Source organism: Rattus rattus, chromosome 4, assembly GCF_011064425.1.
Source record: "Rattus rattus isolate New Zealand chromosome 4, Rrattus_CSIRO_v1, whole genome shotgun sequence".
In the NCBI taxonomy this organism is placed as follows: Eukaryota; Metazoa; Chordata; class Mammalia; order Rodentia; family Muridae; genus Rattus; species Rattus rattus.
In genome coordinates, this window is record NC_046157.1 from 40,122,171 (window position 1) to 40,144,591 (window position 22,421).

The 22,421-nt window shown below is 41.6% G+C and overlaps 1 protein-coding gene, 1 non-coding gene and 1 pseudogene across 2 annotated transcripts in view; 2 read left to right on the forward strand and 1 right to left on the reverse strand.

The window, feature by feature from the left end:
• Positions 1–17,292, forward strand: part of Zbtb11 (zinc finger and BTB domain containing 11) — a 35,851-nt gene extending 18,559 nt beyond the window's left edge. The window contains exons 4-11 of the mRNA XM_032900297.1: positions 412–1,253; positions 1,743–1,919; positions 6,992–7,237; positions 9,305–9,449; positions 11,094–11,211; positions 14,212–14,370; positions 14,477–14,652; positions 15,155–17,292. Coding sequence (XP_032756188.1) covers positions 412–1,253; positions 1,743–1,919; positions 6,992–7,237; positions 9,305–9,449; positions 11,094–11,211; positions 14,212–14,370; positions 14,477–14,652; positions 15,155–15,672 — 2,381 coding nt within the window. The 3' untranslated portion in view covers positions 15,673–17,292. The remainder of the gene's footprint in view (positions 1–411; positions 1,254–1,742; positions 1,920–6,991; positions 7,238–9,304; positions 9,450–11,093; positions 11,212–14,211; positions 14,371–14,476; positions 14,653–15,154) is intronic.
• Positions 1,408–1,541, forward strand: LOC116899827. Its single transcript, XR_004387827.1, has one exon. It is a non-coding gene; the product is annotated as a small nucleolar RNA SNORA29 (small nucleolar RNA).
• LOC116898898 lies at positions 6,189–6,469 on the reverse strand (annotated as a pseudogene).
• Positions 17,293–22,421: the final 5,129 nt, after the last annotated feature.

Genomic DNA, 22,421 nt, shown 5'->3' on the forward strand with positions numbered 1-22,421 from the left:
GTGGTGCAGGAACAGGTTGCTTTGTCCCTGTCTATTCACTTTCCTACCCCCTTCCCCTTTTTACCCTCTATTCTCCAGCCACTGTTTCTTGAAGGGAATTGAGGAACCCCAGGGTTCTAAGGAGTACAGTTTGAGAATGGCTGCCTTGTAACAACTCTTGAGGTAGTAAGTCTTATGTTGTTTTCTTTTTTATTAGTGGTTTAGAGACTCAGCTCCTGGATATGAGCTAGTCAAGGTTGTTTACTAGCAACCAGAAATGAAAGAAAACCCAGTGGTAGCTAATTGTAGAATACATGGCTATAACCGACTTTTTACTATATTTTTTTCTTGTCACAAATCTGTATTATTCTTACAAAGTAGTTTTATGATGACTGACTTTTTTTGCTCCTTGACTTTTCTTATTTCGTACAGGTTTCTGTAAAGCAAGCTTCCTTCCTTTGCTGGAATTTGCCTATACTTCAGTACTAAGTTTTGACTTCTGTAGCATGGCTGATGTAGCTGTCTTAGCTCGCCACCTTTTTATGTCAGAAGTTTTAGAAATCTGTGAAAGTGTACATAAACTAATGGAAGAGAAGCAGCTTACAGTGTACAAGAAAGGTGAAGTTCAAACAGTCGCAGCTACTCAGGACCTAGCAGCACACAACGGAGCTGCAACACCACCCGGCCCTAGGAATGAAGCCACCACGACTTTGTCAAGTGACCTTGGGCACTGTGAAATTGTACTGCTGGTAAATGGAGAAGTGCCAGAAACAGAGCAGAGTGGGGAGCCAGGACAGCAGCCTGCACCTCAGGTTTCTGCAGAGGCTGAAGCTAGTGTGTCGCCCGCAGAGTGTGTACCCAATCCCCCCACTGAAACGGGGGCTTCGAGCTTAGCAGCAGAGAGTAACCAGCCCGAGCCTGAGTCTGCAGTCGGCAGAGAAGACGGCGGCGTTGCTAGCGTTCCTCCTAAGATCTCAGAAGAGAATGTAGTCAACACCTCCCAAGAGGACAGTGACATAGGAAATGATACATCACCTGAGGACATCTGTACCAAAGACGTTTCAGATCATAGTCAGAGCTCGGGCCAACCCCTAAAAGATGAGGAAACTCTAATTGAAGCTACAGAAAAGACAGACTCCGGCCCAGATGATGATACTTACAGGAGCAGGCTTAGGCAGCGGTCTGTAAATGAAGGGGGCTACATCCGACTACACAAGGGCATGGAGAAAAAGTTACAGAAACGGAAAGCCATTTCTAAGTCAGCAGTTCAACAGGTATAATATGAAGTTGTTTGGGTTTTGCTGCTTAACCCTGATGGCATTCTATTTTAGTAACAAACTTAGGCCCAAAATAAAATTTACCTGGCAGGGGATACTTGCAGGGAGGCAGCTTACTACTTGAAGTATTATATTAGAAATGTATATCGCTTTTCCCATTTGACTACCACATTTTCTCCTAATAGAGTTTAGTGGCTATGCTTATGGGATAGATGAAGGGTGCCATGATCTGAAGAGGGGCTGCTCCGTGTCTTCCCTTTGTATGAAGTGGCTGAACAGGAAGAAGAAATATCTGTCACGGCCCATGACTTTAAAACGACACAGAAACTGGGCTGGCGATGCATGTGAGGAAGAGGATTGCAGTGGCTTTGAGGCCGTCTAGGCTCCATAGGACCAGGCAAGCCTGGGCTACATACATAGCAAGACCATCCCTTGAAAAGAAACCAAACGTATTTTCTTAGATTGTCTGTGTTTTCTGTCTGCTAGGTGGCCCAGAAATTAGTTCAAAGAGGGAAAAAGATGAAACAACCCAAAAGGGATGCTAAGGAGAGTGCCGAAGAAACGCCTCATAAATGTGGGGAGTGTGGGATGGTGTTTCCAAGACGATATGCCTTCATAATGCATACATTGAAACATGAGAGAGCGAGAGACTACAAATGTCCGGTAAGTACCCAGAAAGCTAACTGAAATGATCCCACAATACATGGAGCCATCTTACCAACTGCTCTGGTGTTCTGACTACCGTTGTTTTCTTTTTCTCTTTTTTTAAGGTGGATTCATAACAGTGTAGCTCAGGCTATCCTTGGACTTGGGATAATCCTCCTAATTCAAACTTCCAAGGGCTGGGATAAAGGCATGCATGACCACAGCCTGCAACTTTTTTTTTTTTTTTTTTTTTTTTTATTTTTTTTATTTACAGTTTTTTACTTGCATTTTTGTCTGACACACCAGAAGAGAGCATCAGTTCTCATTACAGATGGTTGTGAGCCACCATGTGGATGCTGGGAATTGAACTTAGAACCTCTGGAAGAGCAGTCTGAGCTCTTAACCACTGAGCCACCTCTCCAGCCCTGCAACTCTTACATTGCTAAAAGATTCTGATTTGTGTTATTTACTTGCCCCACCTGAATATTTTTTCATCTGAACTTCCTCAGAAAGAGGACAATGAAAAGATTGTTCTCTCAAACAACAAACTTGGGGTAAAGAGATGGCTCAACAGTTAAGAACATTTGTTGTTCTTACAGAGGATCGAATTTTGGTTCCTAGCACCCTACAGTCATCTGTAGGCATGTGTAGTGTACACACATACATACAGGCAAAAGACTCAATGCACATACAAGTAAAAACATCTTAAAAGTAAAAACAAGGTTGGGTTTAGCTCAGTGGTAGAGCGCTTGCCGAAAGTTTTTAAAGGTCCTGGGTTGGGTCCCCAGCTCAAAAAAAAAGTAAAACAAAACAGAAAGGTAAAGTTGCAGAAGAGGCAGCTAAATTCTGTCTGCCAATAAATGTACAAAGTGTTTCAGTAAATTTGAACTAGATATCCAATAAAGCTGAGAATCAATCACAGTCGTACCACAGAACCAACAAAAGCCTCAGACTTGATGGTACTGATTACTTTGAGACTAGGAACGATTGCATTTCCACCCCTTGGTCAGGAATCTCTTTTCCCATGAGGTGAAAAGTATCCCAACCACTCTGGGGAAGACAGTGTATAATGAAAGGAATATTGAAACCTTTTCTAGGTCTTTACTCAAGTTCCTCAATGTTAGGACTCAAAGCATTAACCCCAAGACAGAATGTTTTCTCTGTAAACAGAAGTCTGAAGTTCAGGAACAAAGACCTAAACATAGTGCTAGCCAGTGCCTAGGGTTGGCACTGAAAGCACGGCGGTCGGTCGCATCAGTACTCTCTATTGATAGCTCTAGGGACCACCCGCTAACTTCCCCAACTAACTCCAGTTCCAGGGCATCTGACTCTTACAACTTCGGGAGGACCAGGTATACACATGGCATACATACATACATACATACATACATACATACATACATGCATACATGCATACATGCATACATGCAGGAAAAATAATACTCTTCACATAAATAAAACTTTTTCTTAAAATGTTTATAATTTTCTCAATACTGTATATGTACAGTTCTCTTTATTATTTCTTGGTATTAGTGTTCTAACAACTAATTATGTAGCATTTGCACAGTACTACATGTGATAAGTGATCTAGAGATTTGGGGAGTATATGCATATACATACTGTGTCATTTTAAGAGGGTCTTGAAATAAGTGCTCCATAGGTTAATTTTCTAGACTCTTGCTGTGATAAATACTCTAATAAAAGGGAAGAAGGTTATTCTGGCTCACTGTTGAAGAGAACAGTGTCACAGTCCGTAATGAAAGTCAGGGCAGCAAGAGTTTGAAGGAAGCGTATGCTCACATGAGGTCCACAGTCAGGAAGCTGAGAGCTTGGCTATGTGCTGCTGCTTAGCACCCCTTCTCCCGTAAGTTACTTTTGTCATGTGCTTTGTTCACAACAAAGGGAGGAGTAATGAAGGCAGTGTTGGATGCACACCAGCAGACAAAAGCACACTGAGGAAACAGCAGGTTTTAATACTATACATGTGGTCTCCAATAGGCAGTGATCTAACCTGAAGACTTTTTACTGCATGGTAGATTTACAATGATTTGACCCCATTGTAAATGGAAGATCTAGATAGTTACAAGTATCTCAGAAAGGAAGGGATGTACAACTGAAAAAAAGTCTCAAAAGAATAAATTAGAAAACAGGAATGAAAGAAATGGGAAGATTAGATTGTTTTTAAGTTTTTAGGTAATATTTCTAGAGCATGGATAGAAAGAAGGAAATTCTTAAGGGTTAGAGATGGCTTGGCAGTTAAGAGCGCTGGCTGCTCTTCCACAAGTTCTGTGTTTAATTCCCAGCACCCACATGTCAGCTGTCAACCGTCTGTAATGAGATCTGATATCCTTCACTGATATGCAGGCACACATTCAGACAGAGCACTCTTACATGCAATTTTAAAAAGAGAACCACAGAAAGAAGGAAATTCTTTGTTTTGTTTTCTTTTTCAAGACAGAATTTCTCTATTTCTAGCTGTCTTAGAACCAGGCTGGCCTCGAATCCAGATATGCTGCCTCTGCCTCCCAAGTGCTAGGATTCAAGGTGTATACTACCACCGCCTGGAAAAAGAAGGAAATTGTTAACAAAGAAGCCACGGTCTAAGGTAAATGTTAGTCCAGAGCTAGGCATGCTAGCACCTGCCTTAGATCCCAGTACTTAGGAAACAGCAGACGGGTTTCTGTGAATTTGAAGCAAGTTGAGAGAGACTCTGTCTCAGAAAAAAGACAAAAGGCAGTTTCGCTCAGAACTTTGGATGACAAGAAACCTGTATAAAAGCATTATGCGATTTGCATCTGGGAATGTGGATGAACGGAGTGAAATTCAGAAAGGCAAGAATTAAAATTAGAAGACAAGGAGTCAGTATTTTTAAAATGATAGAGGGAAATGAATTCCATGTAGAAAACATAGTCATGCTCTCCGTGCCTGTCAGAATAAATATATTCCGATGTAGCAGATTTTCAAAGTTTTCTCTTATTAAAACTTCAGCTGTCAGGCAGTTTCACTAATGAACGTGGCATAGGAAATAGAGACAGTGGGTGAACTAGGCAGAGTTTAGGGAAGGCATTAGGGCAGTAGCAGAGGTGACTGGGATGAAAGCTACATACCGAGTAGGGACGAGCAGCAGCTATCAACACACAATGCCTTCTCAGGAATTTCAGTAAGGTAATGCATTGTGCTGTTTTTAATGAAGTGTTTTAAATCTCGTAGTAGACAACTGGGGAAGATTTTTAGTGACCAGTTGGTAAATAGAGACATAAGCAAAACCAGAAAATAAAAAAGGAAAGATCAAAGTATATCATGGAGTCCATATTTGATAGCATTCATCACCAGTATCCAAATATAGTGACTCTGATTCCAGCATTCAGACTCTAAGGCAGGAGGAGAGCCTGCACTCTCCATGCAAGTTCTAGGCAGACTAGACTACAGAGGGAGAGCCTGTCAGACAAACAGTGATTTTCTATGAACTAGCTGATTAATGTGACATCACTCTATTACCAATGTGAGATGACAGGAATCATTAACACGGAGTGAGGAGAGGACCAGCTTATATCACTCTTTTGGTATTAGAAAAGAAACATCAAGTAAGTGTAACATCAAGGCAGTAAGTGTTCATTCTAGATGAAAATATGGAGATAATGAGTCAAGAGACTGATTCTTTTTATATATATATACATTTTTATGGTGAGTGTACATACATTCATATATGCATACATACATGCATGCATATCCTCAGCTTATCACGTAAGAGCTTCCCTGAACCCCAGTAACAACAAGATAGACTGAAGACTGTCTTACAGTCTTTAAATTATTACTTATTTTTATTTTATGTGCATTGACATTTTGCCTGTGTGTCTGTGTGAAGGTGTAAGAACTCCTGAGGTTGGAGTTACAGTGGTCAGTTGCCATGTGGGTGCTGGGAATGACACCTGGGTCCTCTGTAAGATCAACCAGTGCTTCTAATGGCTGAGCCATTGTCTCCAGCCCCAACTGTCATAGTCTTAACCTTCCTACTCTCTTTAGTCCTTATTTGATTTCCACCTCAATCTCTTGGTATTAGTATGTTGCTAATACTCTTTGTGTGTGTTCTGATGTAGTTTTTTTTTTTTTTTTTTAAGTTTGTATGCTGCTTTTTTGTGTGCTACAGCCAGTGTATATAAAACACTTTAACCTTGTGAAACAGAGATCCATGAAAATCCAGAGAGGTAGATGTTAAGGACTGACAAGTAGAAGATTGTGTATATGGCACGTGTTAAAGAGAAGCTTCTATACAGACTTCGAACTTAGTTCTCTTGAATATTCACTGGTTCATGAAAAGTGGTTTGAGAAACCTCAAGATATATAACTACAAAAAGGAGCAGACTTTCTGGGGTCTGAAGGGATTTGTACTTGAAGACACTCCAGTCAGCAGAGGGTCATGTTGAGCATTCTGCAGACAGAACTGTTTCAAGTCACACGGTTGAGCCCGGCCTCTAGCTGGAGTTGCTGAACCACCTTCTTCATGGCAGCGACGCTAGAAGAACCCGACATGGTGCTCGGGACAGCCTGGCCAACTTGTCAGTCCGAGTAGGGGGGAGTAGGGAGTGGCAGGTAGTGGGTCGGCGGGGGCGGGACCTGATGTAGTTCTTTTTTGGTGGTTGTGCCAGGGATCAAATCTAGGGTCTAGCACAGATTAGGCAATCCCTCTATCCCAAGTAACATACAAACCCTACTATTCCTCTAAGTCCCAACTCAAGCTTGCTCCAAAATATCCCCTCTTAAAACTTCATCATTTTTAAAAAGTACATATTCCTGTGCTGTGTTTAGGTTTTCCTTCTCTCTGGAGTCTTATACTTTTCATCTTTATAATATGGTATCTAGTACTTTTTAGTTGTTATTTCTAATTTTTCTTTATTGTTTTGAGACAGTGTTTTATATACCCTTGGCTTTCCTTTGTGTATGCATGTTAAGTGTAGGCTTTTTATGTATATTGTCTTTTAAACAATGAATTTGTCTATTTTTATAATTATAACCAGAATTGGAAAATTGAAATGTGCATTGAGTTTCACTTAATATTTTATATAGAAAGAACTTTTGTTTTTCTTTTTTAGTTATGTAAGAAGCAGTTTCAGTATAGTGCCTCACTACGAGCACACCTTATACGACATACACGAAAAGACGCGCCCACGTCATCTTCATCTAATTCCACATCTAACGAGGCGTCAGGAGCATCGTCTGAGAAGGGACGAACCAAGAGAGAGTTTATATGTTCTATCTGTGGAAGGACACTGCCTAAACTGTACTCTCTCCGCATACATATGCTGAAGCACACGGGTGTAAAGCCGCACGCATGCCAGGTAAAGACCTGTTTACTTGGGTTACTTAATAAGATTGGAAATTCACTGAAGTGATGAGGTGGGGTTTTGTATATACAAACTGATGTCTCCAAGTCTGTAAAATGTCAGGGAATTCATCTTTGCTTTGTTGCCTACACTACGTGTGACTCCCTGTTGTAGTCTTTAATTTGCTGTCTGAAGTTATAATTGACAATTTTGGTGAGAAGAGCTATTCATCATTGCAGTCATCCGCTTAGCCTTTAGTAGAAATAACTGTAGAGAGAATGTGTGGCCTAGGCAGATGCTGCTCAGAAAAGACCTTCCTAAGTGGTCTCTGCTGTTCCTGAGAAGTCAGGGTAAGTAAAACCCAAACCTTGGTCAATGAATCCAGCGCCTGTGATTATCCAGCTTTGGCCTTTTGGAACGTGGAAGCGTGTGAGTCGTACCTTCAGCACAGCAGCCTTGCATCTAAGCTGGGCAGTCTGTTTTAGTCATCAGACACTTGTGGAACCCATACAGTTTTGTTGTTACATATTTTTAGAACTTCATACATGAGTACATCACTTCTGCCCTTCCTGCTCCTGTCTCTAACTTCTCTGCAACCCCTCATCTACGATTGATTCTTTAATTCTTGTTGCACATGCTTCTTGTACATATGCTTATGTTTTGTTTATAAGCATATGTACATGTACACACACACCTCCTGGGTCCATTTATTTTTGCTCATACATACATAAATGTGTCCAGGCCTGGCCACTGGGGATTGGGCACTTTATGTGGAGCTTGTTTTTGGAGGAGACCGAGGCTCCCTCTCCCAGCAGCGACTGACCGCCCGTAGCTCTGGATCTAGGGGTGCAACCATATGGAATTTCCCTGTCTATTTTTTGGCTCATCAGTTGATGTTGTCACTGTGAAGGTAATTGTATTGTTCAGGAAACTATTGTTGAGAGTCCATGGGTGCTCCTTCCTGATAGATGGAGAAGACAGCATTGCAGAGTGGATATCCTGGTCCACTGGTGTTCACAGTCTCACCCTCCCCTTTTCTGAGAGTTTTCAGTTGTGGTTGGGAACCCGCAGTCATGTTTTCTCTTCATTTTGACCTACCTGTTTAGGATGTCTGAAATAGCATCCATCTGACGGGAAAAGAAGCTCCACTTACCCACAGAAATAGGATAGGTATCTAGAATAGTTAGAAGAAGTTCTGTCAGTCTAGGAAATGACCGCAGTCTCCTCTCAGCTCCATGACCTCTCTTTTGTTTTTTTGTTTTTTTTTCCTCTCTCTCTTTTGTTTTTTCAAGACAGGGTTTCTCTGTGTAGCTTTGGCTGTCCTGGAACTCACCTTGTAGACCAGGCTGTCCTCAAACTCAGAGATTGCCTGCCTCTGCCTCTCAAGTACTGGATTTAAAGGGTTAAAGGTGCATACCATCACTGCCCAGACAAACAGGTCTTTTTTTTTTTTTTTAAAAGCATCTTACTGTATGAGTATTTAGTAATGATCATTAGCTCATGGGCAGTCTGTTTTCTTTTTGTTTTATTTTGATCGTCATCACTGTGCTCTTCTTATTTTTGAGTTTAAGCTCTAAGAATTGCCTACTCATAAATTTAAACACTTAAGTATTAGTCGAACCTCTGATCTTCAGTGTAACACTACTTAAAATGGGTGTTCCACGGAAAATAAATATAAAAATAAGAGTGAAGTCTCTCAGAGGTACTGACGTTGCTGCATTCATTGTGTTCAACAAGAAAAACTCCCCAGTGGATTGGGGAAACTGACATAGTCAGTTCTTATCCAGAGTTTGGGGAGAACTATTTTATGTGATGTTTTGTAAGATTAGAAGCGCTCTTAATTGAGCTTTTATTTCCCTCTCTAAGATAGGTATTTAGAGAGAGGCAGGGATTGTGCAATGGTTTTGCCTACTGTTGTGCATGCTTTCAGAAAAGTGGCGGCTGTACTGAATGAAAACCCAACTAGCTAGGGTCCTTGGTATTTGTGGCTTCGTCTAATGTTTCTATAACAATAATAGTTTGTTCACAGTTACCAGGAATTAAATCGTTTTTGTTTTGCTGCCTTAAACATTTCTGTCTCAGGTGTGTGGAAAAACTTTTATCTATAAGCATGGTCTAAAATTGCATCAAAGTCTGCATCAGTCCCAAAAGCAGTTTCAGTGTGAGCTATGCATCAAGTCCTTTGTCACCAAACGGAGTCTTCAGGAACACATGAGTATTCACACAGGTAATCAAAAGAAGCATCAACATAGTTACATTTTATAATCTTAATTTAGTATTATGTAACACTATATTCCCAAAACATGGGACCACTAGGCAGGAGGATGATGAGTTCAAAGCCAGCTTGGGCTTCATATAAGTTCTAGGCAAGTCTGGTCTATATAACTAGGCCTTGGCTCAAATTTCAACACCAAAGTAGAAGTAATTCAGATGCTCATAAGTTAATGTAGTCAATCATCAGTGAATAGTAAACTTTTAAAGTTTTCTTAAATACAGTTTCTGATTTGTCTTTTTATAAAACTGTTCTTTGAAATTTTTGCTTATTCTGTGTGTGTCTGTGCATGTGTTTATTTGTGTATGGGTGCTGTGGTGTGTGTAGAGATCAGAGGATAACTCAGGAGTCAGTTCAGTTCCTCCATCATGTGTGTGATATAAGGTGCTTTACCCTCTGAACCTCACATACCTGTGCTCAGGTGTGCTGTAAAGCAAGTGTGTAGGAATGGCCAGTGCTGCAGAACTTACAGCTAACTCTATGACCATTGTAGTCCGTAGTCTCAGGCCTGCCGTATTCTTGCACAGTGACCTTGACTAGTATAATTGTGTTGCGTCCTAGCTCTTCTGGAACTTAGGCTGTAGTCCAGGCTGGCCTAGAATTCAGAGATCCTCCTGCCTCTACCTCTCAAGTCCTGGGATTAAAGGCATGCACCACCATGCCTCCAAAACTTCTAAACCACATACATCATCAGGTAGTCATAGCACTGACTCTACTCTTGGTCCCAATTTTCTGTTTCTGTCAACTGTGTCAGGAGAGCTGCCACAAATATGGGATTCCCACCCTGCATGAATGGGAAGGACAGACTGGGCAAAGGTGAAGAGAACGAGTAATAGTCTGCAGGAAGGCATGTCTCCTGGTCTAGAGAGTACCCTCCACGTCTCCTTTGAATGCTTCTCCTGTTACCACCTCCTCATCTCCTGAGCTCATCCAGCTCCTGTCCTCTTCCTCATTCTCTCTCTCCTATGCCTAGGAATCATGTGACTGCTGTAACTCAGCTCTCACCTGCAAAGCCATTCATCTCAGTGACGGAAAACTGCCACAACATTTTAAATATATCTTGATAGTTTTGAAAGGGTAAAGAAAATAAGTTTCCCAGGTTTTTGTAAAAATGTTACTGTTTTGTTTTGATGAAATTTAACTGCAGAATGTGGAAAGAATTCATAATTCTAGCCAGCCCGTATAAAAGACACACAATCCACGTATTTTGTTGACAAACTGGAAGCCTAGATTGGGCTTAGCGCTATACTAACTCATCCCTTGTTGCTTGCCATTTCTCCTGGTCTCATAATCATAGTCTCCTCCTCTCATTGTAGTCGCTTCCATCTCCATCTTCTTCTCGCTCCTCTCCCTTGATCCTCGAGTCCCCTGCTGCCTAGTCACATGCTCTAACCTTTTATTGGCCAGTTAAGTTAGGGAGCAAGGTTCACACAGTATCACTTGGTGCTCTGGGAGCGACCACATCTTGAGAAGCCTGCATTAGCATTTGAATACAGACAGCTTTATTAGATCAAAGCACTACAGCAGAAATGTAATGAATTAGGTTGAAAAGATGACCTAATTACTGTATTTATAACATGGCTTTTCACTTTCTTACAGGAGAGTCCAAGTACTTTTGCTCAGTCTGTGGAAAGTCTTTCCACAGGGGCTCTGGACTTAGCAAGCACCTTAAGAAACACCAGCCGAAGCCCGAGGTTCGAGGCTATCACTGCACTCAGTGAGTATCTGTATTTACTGTGTAGTCTCCCTATGTAACCTCAACATTGATTCTTTACAAGAAAACATTCAAAGATAACATTAAGCTGTAATTTCAGTTTACTGAGTCATCAGTCCACTTAGCTCTTGCTGATGTTTTAAGAGATTTTTTTAAACAGTGATTTAAAGGCTTTGCAAGGTCCTACCTAGAGGTGGAGACTAAAGGAGAGAGAGCCTACAGCCAGCAGAGCTCCTTTGTAGTTGGTCCCTTGCACATTGCTGTGTTCCTTCTCTTTCCTTAGGACTCTTCTTCTCTTTTCACTTTCCAAGACTACCTACCATTTTTAAAAAATTAAAGTTAAGTTCATAAAATGAAAAACTAATCACCGTAAAGGGTTTTTTGTTGTTTGTTTACTTTTGTTTTGTTTCTCTGTGTAACAGCTCTAGCTGCCCTAGAACTCATTCTGGCCTCAAAACTCTCAGAGATCTTCCTGCCCCTGCCTCCTGAGTGCTGAGGTTAAAGGCGTGTGCCGTCACCACAAGGCTGGAGGTTTAATACATTCATAATTGTGTTAAAATAAGATCACTAATTCCTGAATCCTTCCAGCACTTACCCTAATAGTCTGTCAGCTTCTGAGTGTTCACTAGCAGGTTGTGCAGACACAGGCCAACCAGTGATAGAGACAGTACAGGGTCTTTGTAGATTGTATCTCAGTGCATTTTCAGCTTTATGGATTTATGTATCTTGATTCCCAGAAAGAGGTGAAGAATTTTCTAAGTTCTTATTCCTCAGAGTATCTCATTCTCATGCTTTTGATGTTTACATTTCAACAAATTGTATTCCTTGCCCCCTTTTTTTTTTTTCTATTTCGGAGCTGGGGACTGAACCCAGCGCCTTGCGCTTGCTAGGCAAGTGCTCTACCACTGAGCTAAATCCCCAACCCCTGTATTCCTTGCCCTTAAGTGACACTGACTAATCTATTTGGGTTTAAATGTTCTCAACAAACAGTTCTACTCCAAACACACAGCTATACAAAGGTTGGGATATAATGGAAAGATGGGCTTCTTCACTGAGCCGTCCAATAGGCAAATAAATGTGGTGTGCTTGCTTTTAGTCATGGGGTCTCTGTATGTTCTAGGACGGCAGGGCTACATAGTGAGACTCTTTCTCCAAAACAAGCCACAAAGAGCACAAAACAAACAAACAAAGCAGCTCTAGATCTTCAGCTGAGGGTGCTCTTTGTACTAGGAAGTCAGAGTAAGTTCAAAATGCCACAAAAAAAATTACCTTAGACAGTAATTGTTTTTAGTAGAGATTTATTTGTTTTTATTTTATGTGTATAGGTGTTTGCCTGCGTGTACATGAGTGCACCTTGACTGTGCCTGGTGCATGCTGAGGCCAGAAGATGTTGGGTTCTCTGGGACTGGATTTGGAGGCAGTTGTGAGCTGCCCTGTGGGTGCTGGGGATGTGTCCCTGAGTCCTCTGTGGTCGCAGCTGCTGAGCTGGCTCTGCAACCCTAGTAGGTGCCCGTCTCGCTTTAGCAGTTGGCTGCCCTCAGAAGCTTTTATTTTGTCTTTCTGGTTTTGTTTGTTATTTCTTGAGACAGGGTCTTTCTATTTAGTCCTGGCTCTCCAAAGCCATTGTTTTTTGGCACAGGATTTCACTATACAAGCCCTGGCTGGTCTAGAACTCTATGGGTAATTCAGGCTGGCCTGGAACTTGTGAAAGAGATCTGCTCGCCTTCAGGATGCTGGGATTAAAGGGTATGCCAACACACCCAGATGCGGTACATACTTGTGATAAGTTCCTAGACTCCCAAGCGATCTACAACTTTATGAACAAATAGGTTTTTGCCATTTCCTTCTCTGCTACATTTGCTTGTTTGACTATAAATAGTTTTATTGTAAAGTCAACATTGGCCATGGTAGCACATGTCTGTAACTCCAGTACTTGAGCTGAGGCAGGAAAATCGCATATTGGAGACATGCTTGGGCTACAAAGTGAAACTATTTCAAAACAAAGCAAAAAAACAAACAAACAAAAAAACACAACCCAAATATAGGGTGGAATTTTTCTTTTTTTTTTTTTGAACTGAGTCTAAATAGCTTTGGAAGTCCCAAAACTTTATGTAGACCAGGCTGGCCTTGAACTTATAGAGATCTGCCTGCCTTTGTCCCCAAAGTGCTGGGACTAATGGTGTGTGTCACCAGCACCTGGCCCCAGGTACAGTTTTTTGTTAGTACTTTTTGTTGTTGCTGTTACATGTGAAAGAAAATCCAACCTAACTGTCTTGAATAAAAAGGCAAGTCTGGAGGCCTGCGTGCTGTAGTCTACCCTGATTCAGATTGATTAGTATCTGGTCTCTCTCAGGCTCCGTATGGACAAAGTCTGGCAGTGCTTTCAACTCCTCATCCTCTCAGCTTCCAAACTGTCAAGAGTCTTTCCTGGTAGTTCCTGTAAAAGTCCCGTGTTTCCCTCTGATTGGATCCAGTTAAGTCATTTGGCATCCCTAAGCTGATTGCTGCTACCAAGGGAATGCTGTTACTGTCATTGATCAGGCCTGAATCATTGCTTCATTCCTAGTGTCAATGATGGAGCCTACCTTCCCAACATGGCCCAAAGAGAAAGGGGTTGAGGGGATGCAACGAGAGGGAGCAGAAGAGAAGTGGACAGTAAATCACTTTGTGATAACTTTTGGGAACTATGCATGAAGCCTTCCCAAGCATTTTGAGTGTTCTAAAGAGAACTTAAACCTTGCATCTTTGATGCAAGACTGAACATTGGATCTCTTTCTATGATGTTTAAATTTGGAATAATTTTGTGAAGCTTCAAAAACAAAAATATAGTGAATTCTTGGAGACTTGTTTTAAAGATGATTCAGGGGGTTGGGGATTTAGCTCAGTGGTAGAGCGCTTGCCTAGGAAGCGCAAGGCCCTGGGTTCGGTTCCCAGCTCCGAAAAAAAAAAAAAGAAAGAAACAACTTAAAGATGATTCAGTTGGATACTTAAACTTTATTACAGATGTGAGAAAAGTTTCTTTGAAGCTAGAGACCTGCGCCAGCATATGAATAAGCACCTCGGCGTGAAGCCGTTCCAGTGCCAGTTTTGTGATAAGTGCTACAGCTGGAAGAAAGATTGGTATTCCCACGTGAAGTCCCATTCTGTCACTGAGCCCTACCGGTGAGTGACTCAGAAGGCTCTAAACCCAATGCAAACACCTACTCTCACTTGACTCTCATGGCCAATTATTACTTTGGGGAAAAATAATTTGGGCCTTCTATTTTAGGTGTAATATATGCGGCAAAGAGTTTTATGAAAAAGCTTTATTCAGAAGACACGTAAAGAAGGCCACCCATGGGAAGAAAGGAAGAGCAAAGCAAAACCTGGAACGGGTGTGCGATCAGTGTGGAAGGAAGTTCACTCAGCTGAGAGAGTACAGGAGACATATGAACAACCACGAAGGTAGTGTGTCTATCTATCTGATAGAAGAAGAGCCAAGGAGCCCTCTTATTTTGTCAGTTCTTTTGCCTGTTAACGCACTACTTTCTTCGTAGATTAATCTTGTATCTTGAAAGATTTATTTAAGTAACAGAAATAATACTTAGTCTGAGAACTTAATTCTTTAGAGACTCCTATCCTAGGAATGTAAGACTGCAGTGAAAGAGTAAGGTTGTGATAGACTCACAGCTGTTGAGCAGTAACTTCTGTTAGGAGAACACCTGTAGAGAGAGTATAGTGCAAAACCTTGGTTAGACCATTGAAAATTAGATGCAACTAAAATGACAGTCAGAAAAGTGAATTCCATCTTCGTGTGTGTGTGTGTGTGTGTGTGTGTGTGTGTGTGTGTGTGTGTGTGTGTGTGTGTGTGTGATTTTGGTCCTTACCCCACACTTGTGTTTCTTTTTATATTTATATATATATATATATATATATATATATATATATATATTTTTTTTTTTGATAGGTGTTAAACCGTTTGAGTGCTTAACATGTGGAGTAGCGTGGGCTGATGCCCGATCATTAAAACGTCATGTCCGAACACATACTGGTGAACGGCCCTATGTGTGTCCTGTATGTAGTGAAGCCTACATAGATGCTCGAACACTTCGTAAGCATATGACTAAATTCCACAGAGACTATGTGCCTTGCAAAATTATGCTTGAGAAAGACACTCTGCAGTTTCATAACCAGGGAACGCAAGTGGAGCACGCTGTGAGCATCCTAACTGCAGACATGCAGGAACAGGAGAGCAGCGGGCCGCAAGAGCTCGAGACTGTGCTGGTGACAGGAGAGACTATGGAAGTTCTCGAAGCTGTGGCAGCTACGGAGGAGTGTCCATCGGTGTCGACCCTCTCTGACCAAAGCATCATGCAAGTGGTGAACTACGTGCTGGCGCAGCAGCAAGGGCAGAAGCTGTCTGAAGTGGCAGAGGCCATCCAGACTGTTGAGGTGGAGGTGGCCCATATGCCAGAAGCGCAGTGAAGGCCGCAGTCCCACACAGGCCCACCCGTGGGCTCACAGAGGACGCACATGTTTACAGTTCATGTCGCCTCCGCGCGGACCTCAGATGGAGAACTCTGGCCTGTTGGTGACATCACTTGTCTGGCCAGTGGTTCTGCAGGAAAGTCCACTTTCTGTAAAGAAATTGAAAACAAAAATCTGTCGGATGGAAGTAGTTGATCATGGTATGCCTTTTATGAATTAATGTTTATAAATAACTGTGCTAAATTTAAAGATGTGCAGTTTCATTTATATTTTGACTTTATTTTATTACATATTTTGAATTTAAAAGGCTGCAGTTAGCGTTTCTTCTGTTGTCTTTTTAAAATACAGAGGTTCTGTGACTAGTTGCTGTTTGTGGATTTAAAAATTCTAATATAAAAAGCATATCCGTAAGATGCATAAATATATTACATTTAAAAAATGCTTTAGAGCTATGATTCTTGACTTACTATTTATTTTAACTGCTTCTAAGTCAAGAATCTATTCTATCTTAAAGCACTTAAATGAGTTCTGTGTTGTAATCAAGTTTGTATAATTTATTTATCTGTATGGGAGAGCCATATGCAAAGCTAACTTTAAAATACCATTAAAATGCATGAGATGCCGTTAGAGCCTTACTATACTATCTCCTCAAGGCAAGTACTTGGCCATGAGAAAAGAGTAGGTGTTGACCACTGTCATGGGAAGTTTCTGCTTGGTAGCACTGACTGAGGGAAGAAAAACCAGTCAACCCTGTTTCTCTTGCTGAAGGGTGTGAGCAAGGTAGTGAAGAAGTCAAGTGTGATGCGTTTAGCTTTCATATCATGTGTGTTTAAATTTGTTGAACAACTACACATCTATAATGGTAACACAGATGTCATATAATTGTTAGGTAATTTTAGAATGTTGAAAATTCTTCAGTGCAGCCTTTAGTATACTATATTACATAAAAATTTGATTATGGCACTATCAAATTGATGAAGGTATTTGAAAAGATACTTTAAAACTAAATTATATTCATGTGTTTGATTATTATTTTTTTTTTTTAAATTTCTCACTTCTCTGAGTTGTCAAATACTCAGATTTTGAAAGTAACCATGGGGAGATACCACATCTCTCTAGAAGACTATCGTTCAAGCTATGATTGCTAAAATTAAGCTTTTGGATATTAGGAGCTTTCTTAAATATATAATTAAGATATAAAATAGATTATATGTAAATCATTCCTAAAGCACAAGAAGTGAATGTGCCTTGATGTACATATATAATACTAGAATGCTTATTCCAGTTTACCTTGAAAATGGCTTTAAGGTTAAGGAGCAGGTGTGATAGCTGCATGCATCTTGCATATGGAATGTGTGCATTTGCAAAGTCGTCGTTGCTTTAAAAGCTGTGTGGCTTTCAGTTTTAAAAGTGAATTTATATACAGCTCATAACTTCATAAAGGCTATTCCTTGGTCATGTCCATCAGTTAGTGCGAAAGTATTTCAATGCAACTAAGATTTGAAATTGTTTTCTATGTTCTACTTTCACCACTGTTAGATTTAGTTAAATGTATATGATTATTAATGTATATCGGAAATATGTAAATAAAAGCTGTTCAGTCTTGTTAAAAGCAAAGCTTTGGCATTGAGCCTGACATCATTTTCAATCTATACCTGATAGTTTATTTAACACATTACAAAGGGTAAGGAAATTTATTATCTTGTGGGTGTGGTCTATGTACTCTCCTATTTGTGCAAGTGTAGAAGCTATGGGTTAACCTTATCTGCTGTCTTCCTTTATTGTTCTCTGCCTTATCCATCCATCCATCCATCCATCCATCCATCCATCCATCTATCTATCTATCTATCTATCTATCATACTTTTGTGCATGTGTGTGTGTATGCGTGTGGGGCACACACTTGCTGTGGCATACATGTAGAGAGATCTGAGGACAACTTGTGGGATTGGATTCTCTTCTCATGTGGGTTCCAAAAATTGAACTCAAGTCATTAGTCTTTTTTTTTTTAAAGATTTATTTACTATATATAACTACACTGTAGCTGTCTTCAGACACACCAGAAGAGGGCATCAGATCTCATTACAGATGGTTGTGAGCCACCATGTGGTTGCCGGGATTTGAACTCAGGACCTCTGGAGGAGCAGTCAGTGCTCTTAACAGCTGAGCCATCTCTCCAGCCCTCAAGTCATTAGTCTTTTCGGCAGGTTCATTTGCATACAATTATCTTGCTGACCATCTACCTTACTTCCTTAAAAGTATGTCACGAAACCACAAGCTTGGGCTGGAGAGATGACTCATTGGTTAAGAGCGTTGGCTGTTCTTCAGAGGACCCAGGTTCAATTCTCAGAATCCATATGGTGGCTCAGAACTTTCTATAACTCTAGTTCCAGTGGGTCTCATCTCACTCCCTCACACAGACATGCATGTAGGCCAAACACCAAATGTACAAATAAACAAATAGCTTCAAAACAACAACGAAGTCCCCAAAAACCCAGGAGCTTGCTATTTTGGCTAGACTGCTTGGCCTGAAATCCCCATGGATACTCATGCCTCGCTCCTGTCCAGCACTGGTATAATATAACAGATGTACTTGACCATGCCCAATTGTGTGTTCTGGGAATCTAAGCCCAGGTCTTCATTCTTGCAAGCGTTTTACCCACACTGTGATCTTCGAAATCCTAGAGTAAAGAAATTAAACACATGTAACCATTGGGGGATGGAGAGATGACTCTTAGACTGCTCTTCCAGAGATCCCAGGTTCAATTCCCAGCAGCCACATGGTGGCTCACAACCACCATGGGATCTGATGCCCTCTTCTGGTGTGTCTGAAGCGAATAACATTGTATTCTCATTCATTAAATAAATAAATCTTTTTTAAAAAATTAGGGGAAATGACTTTATATTAAAACTTCATACTCAGAAGTTTGCTTTTATGACAAAATTAATGGGAAAGCAAATAACTGCCGACCTTGGATGAGTTGAATTTATACAATGATGTGTTGGGGAGGTGGTGGTGCATACCTCTAAAGCCTAGCAGTTGGAAGGCAGAGGCAGGCAGATCTCTGAGTTTGAGGCCAGCATGGTCTACAGAGCAAGTTCTAGGACAGCCACGGCTACACAGAGAAACCTTGTCTCAAAACACCAAGGAAAAAAAAATTAGCAATTAGGGGCTTGGTGATATGACCCATCAATCATGAGCTCATACTGCTCTTGGAAAGGACCTGAGTGCCAATTATCGTCAGGCAACTCATGACCTAGGACTACTGCTCCCAGGGACACTGACTACTCGTCTTCTGGGAACCTTCATGCACACAAAGAAACATTATATATATAACTAAAAGTAAAAAGAGATCGTATACAATTACATGAATTGCACATAGAAACAAATTAAGCTACCAAAACCTTAGCATAGTTTGTTTTGTGATTTTTCTAGATTTAATTTGTGTGTGTGTGTGTGTGTGTGTGTGTGTGTGTGTGTGTTTTCAAGGTTCATGTGCCTGTGAAAGCCTGAAGAGGACAGGATATTACACTTCCTAGAATTACACTTGGTTATGATCGCCCAATGTGAATGCTGGGAACCAAACTTCCAAAGTGCTCTTAACCACTACCCCATTACTCTGGTCCATGTTCTGTTTTGTTTTTGAAACAGTTTCATGCTGTCCTTTCAACCAGCTTTGAACAGGCTGTGTAGAACAGACAGACTGGTATTGAACCTGTAACATTGGTCCTCCCTTTGTCTCCATTGTACTGGGATTGCAGATGTGTGTCGTCAAGACGAGCCCAGTACAGTTACAGTAAGGACACCGTTTAGGAAAGGCTGTATTTTACCTATGGTGATTCTGTTTAGAAATACATTGTTTTGTTGTCAGGCTAATTGTCTCCTGACCAAATCTGAGTAGTTAAAGAAACAGCTATGCTTTTGTTTTCCTTTTCTTTAGGGTTTCCTGTAGCCTAGACTGGTCATGAGCTCAGTGTGCAGCTGAGAATAAGCTTGAGCTAATGATGCTTCTGCCTTCCTGGCTCCGCATCTCCAGTACTGAGATCGCAGACCTGTACCATGATATATCCAGTTTATATGGGGTTGGGGATTAAACCCCTGGGCCTCAAACATCTCAGGCGATTACCAGCTGAGTTACACCGCGTTGTTGGTTAATGCTACAGCTGTTAAAGCAATCTGGGTCACTGCTGTTAGTGATGTAATGTAAACTTAAACGTAGTAGAAATTAATCCTCTAACATATCTGCGGGTGTGCACACGTGCCCATGTGTGTTTATAGCCAAAGTAGGCTCTGTAGCCCAAGCTGGGCTGCCTCAGTCTCCTGAGTGTTGGGATGCTAGGTGGGCGGCACCATAAGATGTGTTTTTCTCTGTCTGCTTCTGTCAAAGGCACTGTGGAGTTTCTCCAGGTTACTTAATCTTCTGGATTTAGGCTAACTTACATCTCTAGGGTTTACTGTTTTGGGTTTTAGTTTATGTAATATATATGGGTATGTGTCTGTATTTTCTGTGTGCCTATATTCTTTGTTTTGTCTGTGTATGTCTGTACCACTTTGTACCCGATGGCCATGAAGGCCAGAAGAGAGTATTGGATCTTCTGGAACTGAAGTTAAAGATAATGGTGAACTGGTGAAACCCATGTGAGTACTGTGGTTCGAACCTGGGTCCTAAGAGCATGCAGTGCTCGTAACCATAGAGCCATCTCAGTAATCCACTTGTTTTTATAAACTATCTATACACATATCCTGTTCACAATTTTATTAAACACGACGTCCCCTTGGAATTTCTTTAACAGGTCTTCTGTCTATTTTGCATATAAAGTTAAGCTTCAACTCCGCTGGTGCCGCAAATTTTATCAGCAAGTGTTGAAGTGTGTAGAGTGAAAGTACTAAAAACAATTCCGTGTACCATTTTTTTACAGTGTTAAGTTTTGGAGTTGGTTGCTACTTTTTGTTCAGCTGTTCACAAAGGGTGTGTGAGCTCTCCTCCGTCAGAGTCTGCTCTACTTTGAGTGTTTTCCTGTTACCCAGCATTCATGGTGATCCTTGATCCAGAAAGCAACAGTAGTAACGTGTCGCCTGTTTGCTGGAGAAATGCCTCAGCTGTGGAGAGTTCAGTTCCCAGCAAGCACACGGCAGGCAGCTCACAGTCATCTGGAAGGTATTGGCAGAGGACCCACTACATTCTTTGGGCTTCTGCGGGTAGCAGGTGCACAGACATGAAAATAAAGATAAAAAGTTGTAGCCTTTGTAAGATGATTATTAGGTCATGAAGAAGAATTTAGTGCTGTAACTGGACTAGGTGCTTGTTGGCTCTATCTGCCTGCAGCTCAGTAAGAATGCAGCAAGCGCCCGCCATCTTGCTGAAGAGGTGAGAGTTCCTTGATCTTGGACTTCTGCCTGCAGTTGTAGGGGAGAATAATTCCTATTCTTACTAAAGTATCCACAGGTTACTATGTTGTTCTAGCAGCACAAACTGGACCGAGTCAGAGCCTTATCTTCGGGAGCCGATTATCTTCTGTCGAGGATTGGTCCTTCCAGGCCAGTTTGCTTGCTTTTGATGGGTTGCTCAAGGGACTGGGTGCTATTTTACATTAATTCTGTGACCACCCTAATGGACAACTGCAATTTGAATTCTTCAGTAATGACAGGCAGGTGTGTTACGCTGGGGAATGTTTTTGCCTGGTTTACACTTTGAAGGAGTTCACTGGTTTACATGGACCCAAATCATCTCTTCCCAATTTGTTAAAAGCCTTTAAGACCAAGAATCTCAACGTGACATTGTGGTGCCATCCTTTAGTCCTCTCACTGGGAGGCAGAGGCAGGCAGATCTCCTGAGTTCGAGGCCAGCTTAGTCTAAATAGTTATTTCCAGGATAGCCTGAGCTACCTGGTTAGACTATGTCTCAATAAAATAACAAAACTCTCCTAGGCCATTCCTATTCAAACCATATTTATAAAAGCAACTCCCGAGAGGAATTAAAAGGTCTGTTGGGAAACCCTGCTACTTAAGGTCAAAGTCTATTGTGTCGGGGGAGGTGCCCTGAGTACTTCAGCAAGCCCTGCCGTGTCCTTTCTGTCTCTGTCCTGCAGAAAGGAGCGACACCACGACGTTCTTCTCAAAGCAGTTTATTCAGGAACCTTTCTTTCCGCATGCAAGCAGCAATCTTTCTTTTCTTCTCTCTCCTCAGCCCCCGAGCACACTCCCTTATATCCTCCCTCAACTCCGCCTCCTCAGTCCAGACTGCGTAGTCTCAGTTCATAGGTCCACGTCACATGGCCTGATCTTGCGTCATGGTGCGCCTGCGCAGCTCTCACAATGGACGTGGCTAGTTTCAGGTGTGTGAGGAAGTCAGGTGCTAGTCATGAGACTTAGCCTCAGTCCCTGGCGCCATCTTGGGACTGCCGCCACACCCGCTCCCCACACTGCCGGGTTAGCCTCAATTCAGAGATCCCCCTGCCTCTGCCTCCTGTGTCCTGAGACACAGGTGTGCATCACTGTTATACCCAGTTTGGATTTTTAAGTTTTTAAGTGTGTGTGTGTATGTGTGTGTGTGTGTGTGTGTGTATGTGTGTGTCTGTGTGTGTGGTGTGTGTGTGTGACAGCTACTGAGGTGTGTATGTGTGTATGTGTGTGTGTGACAGCTATTGAGGTGTGTGTGTGTGTGTGACAGCTATGGAGGTGTGTGTGACAGCTATGGAGGTGTGTGTGTGTGTGTGAAAGAGAGAGGGGGGGCAGCTATTGAGGTGC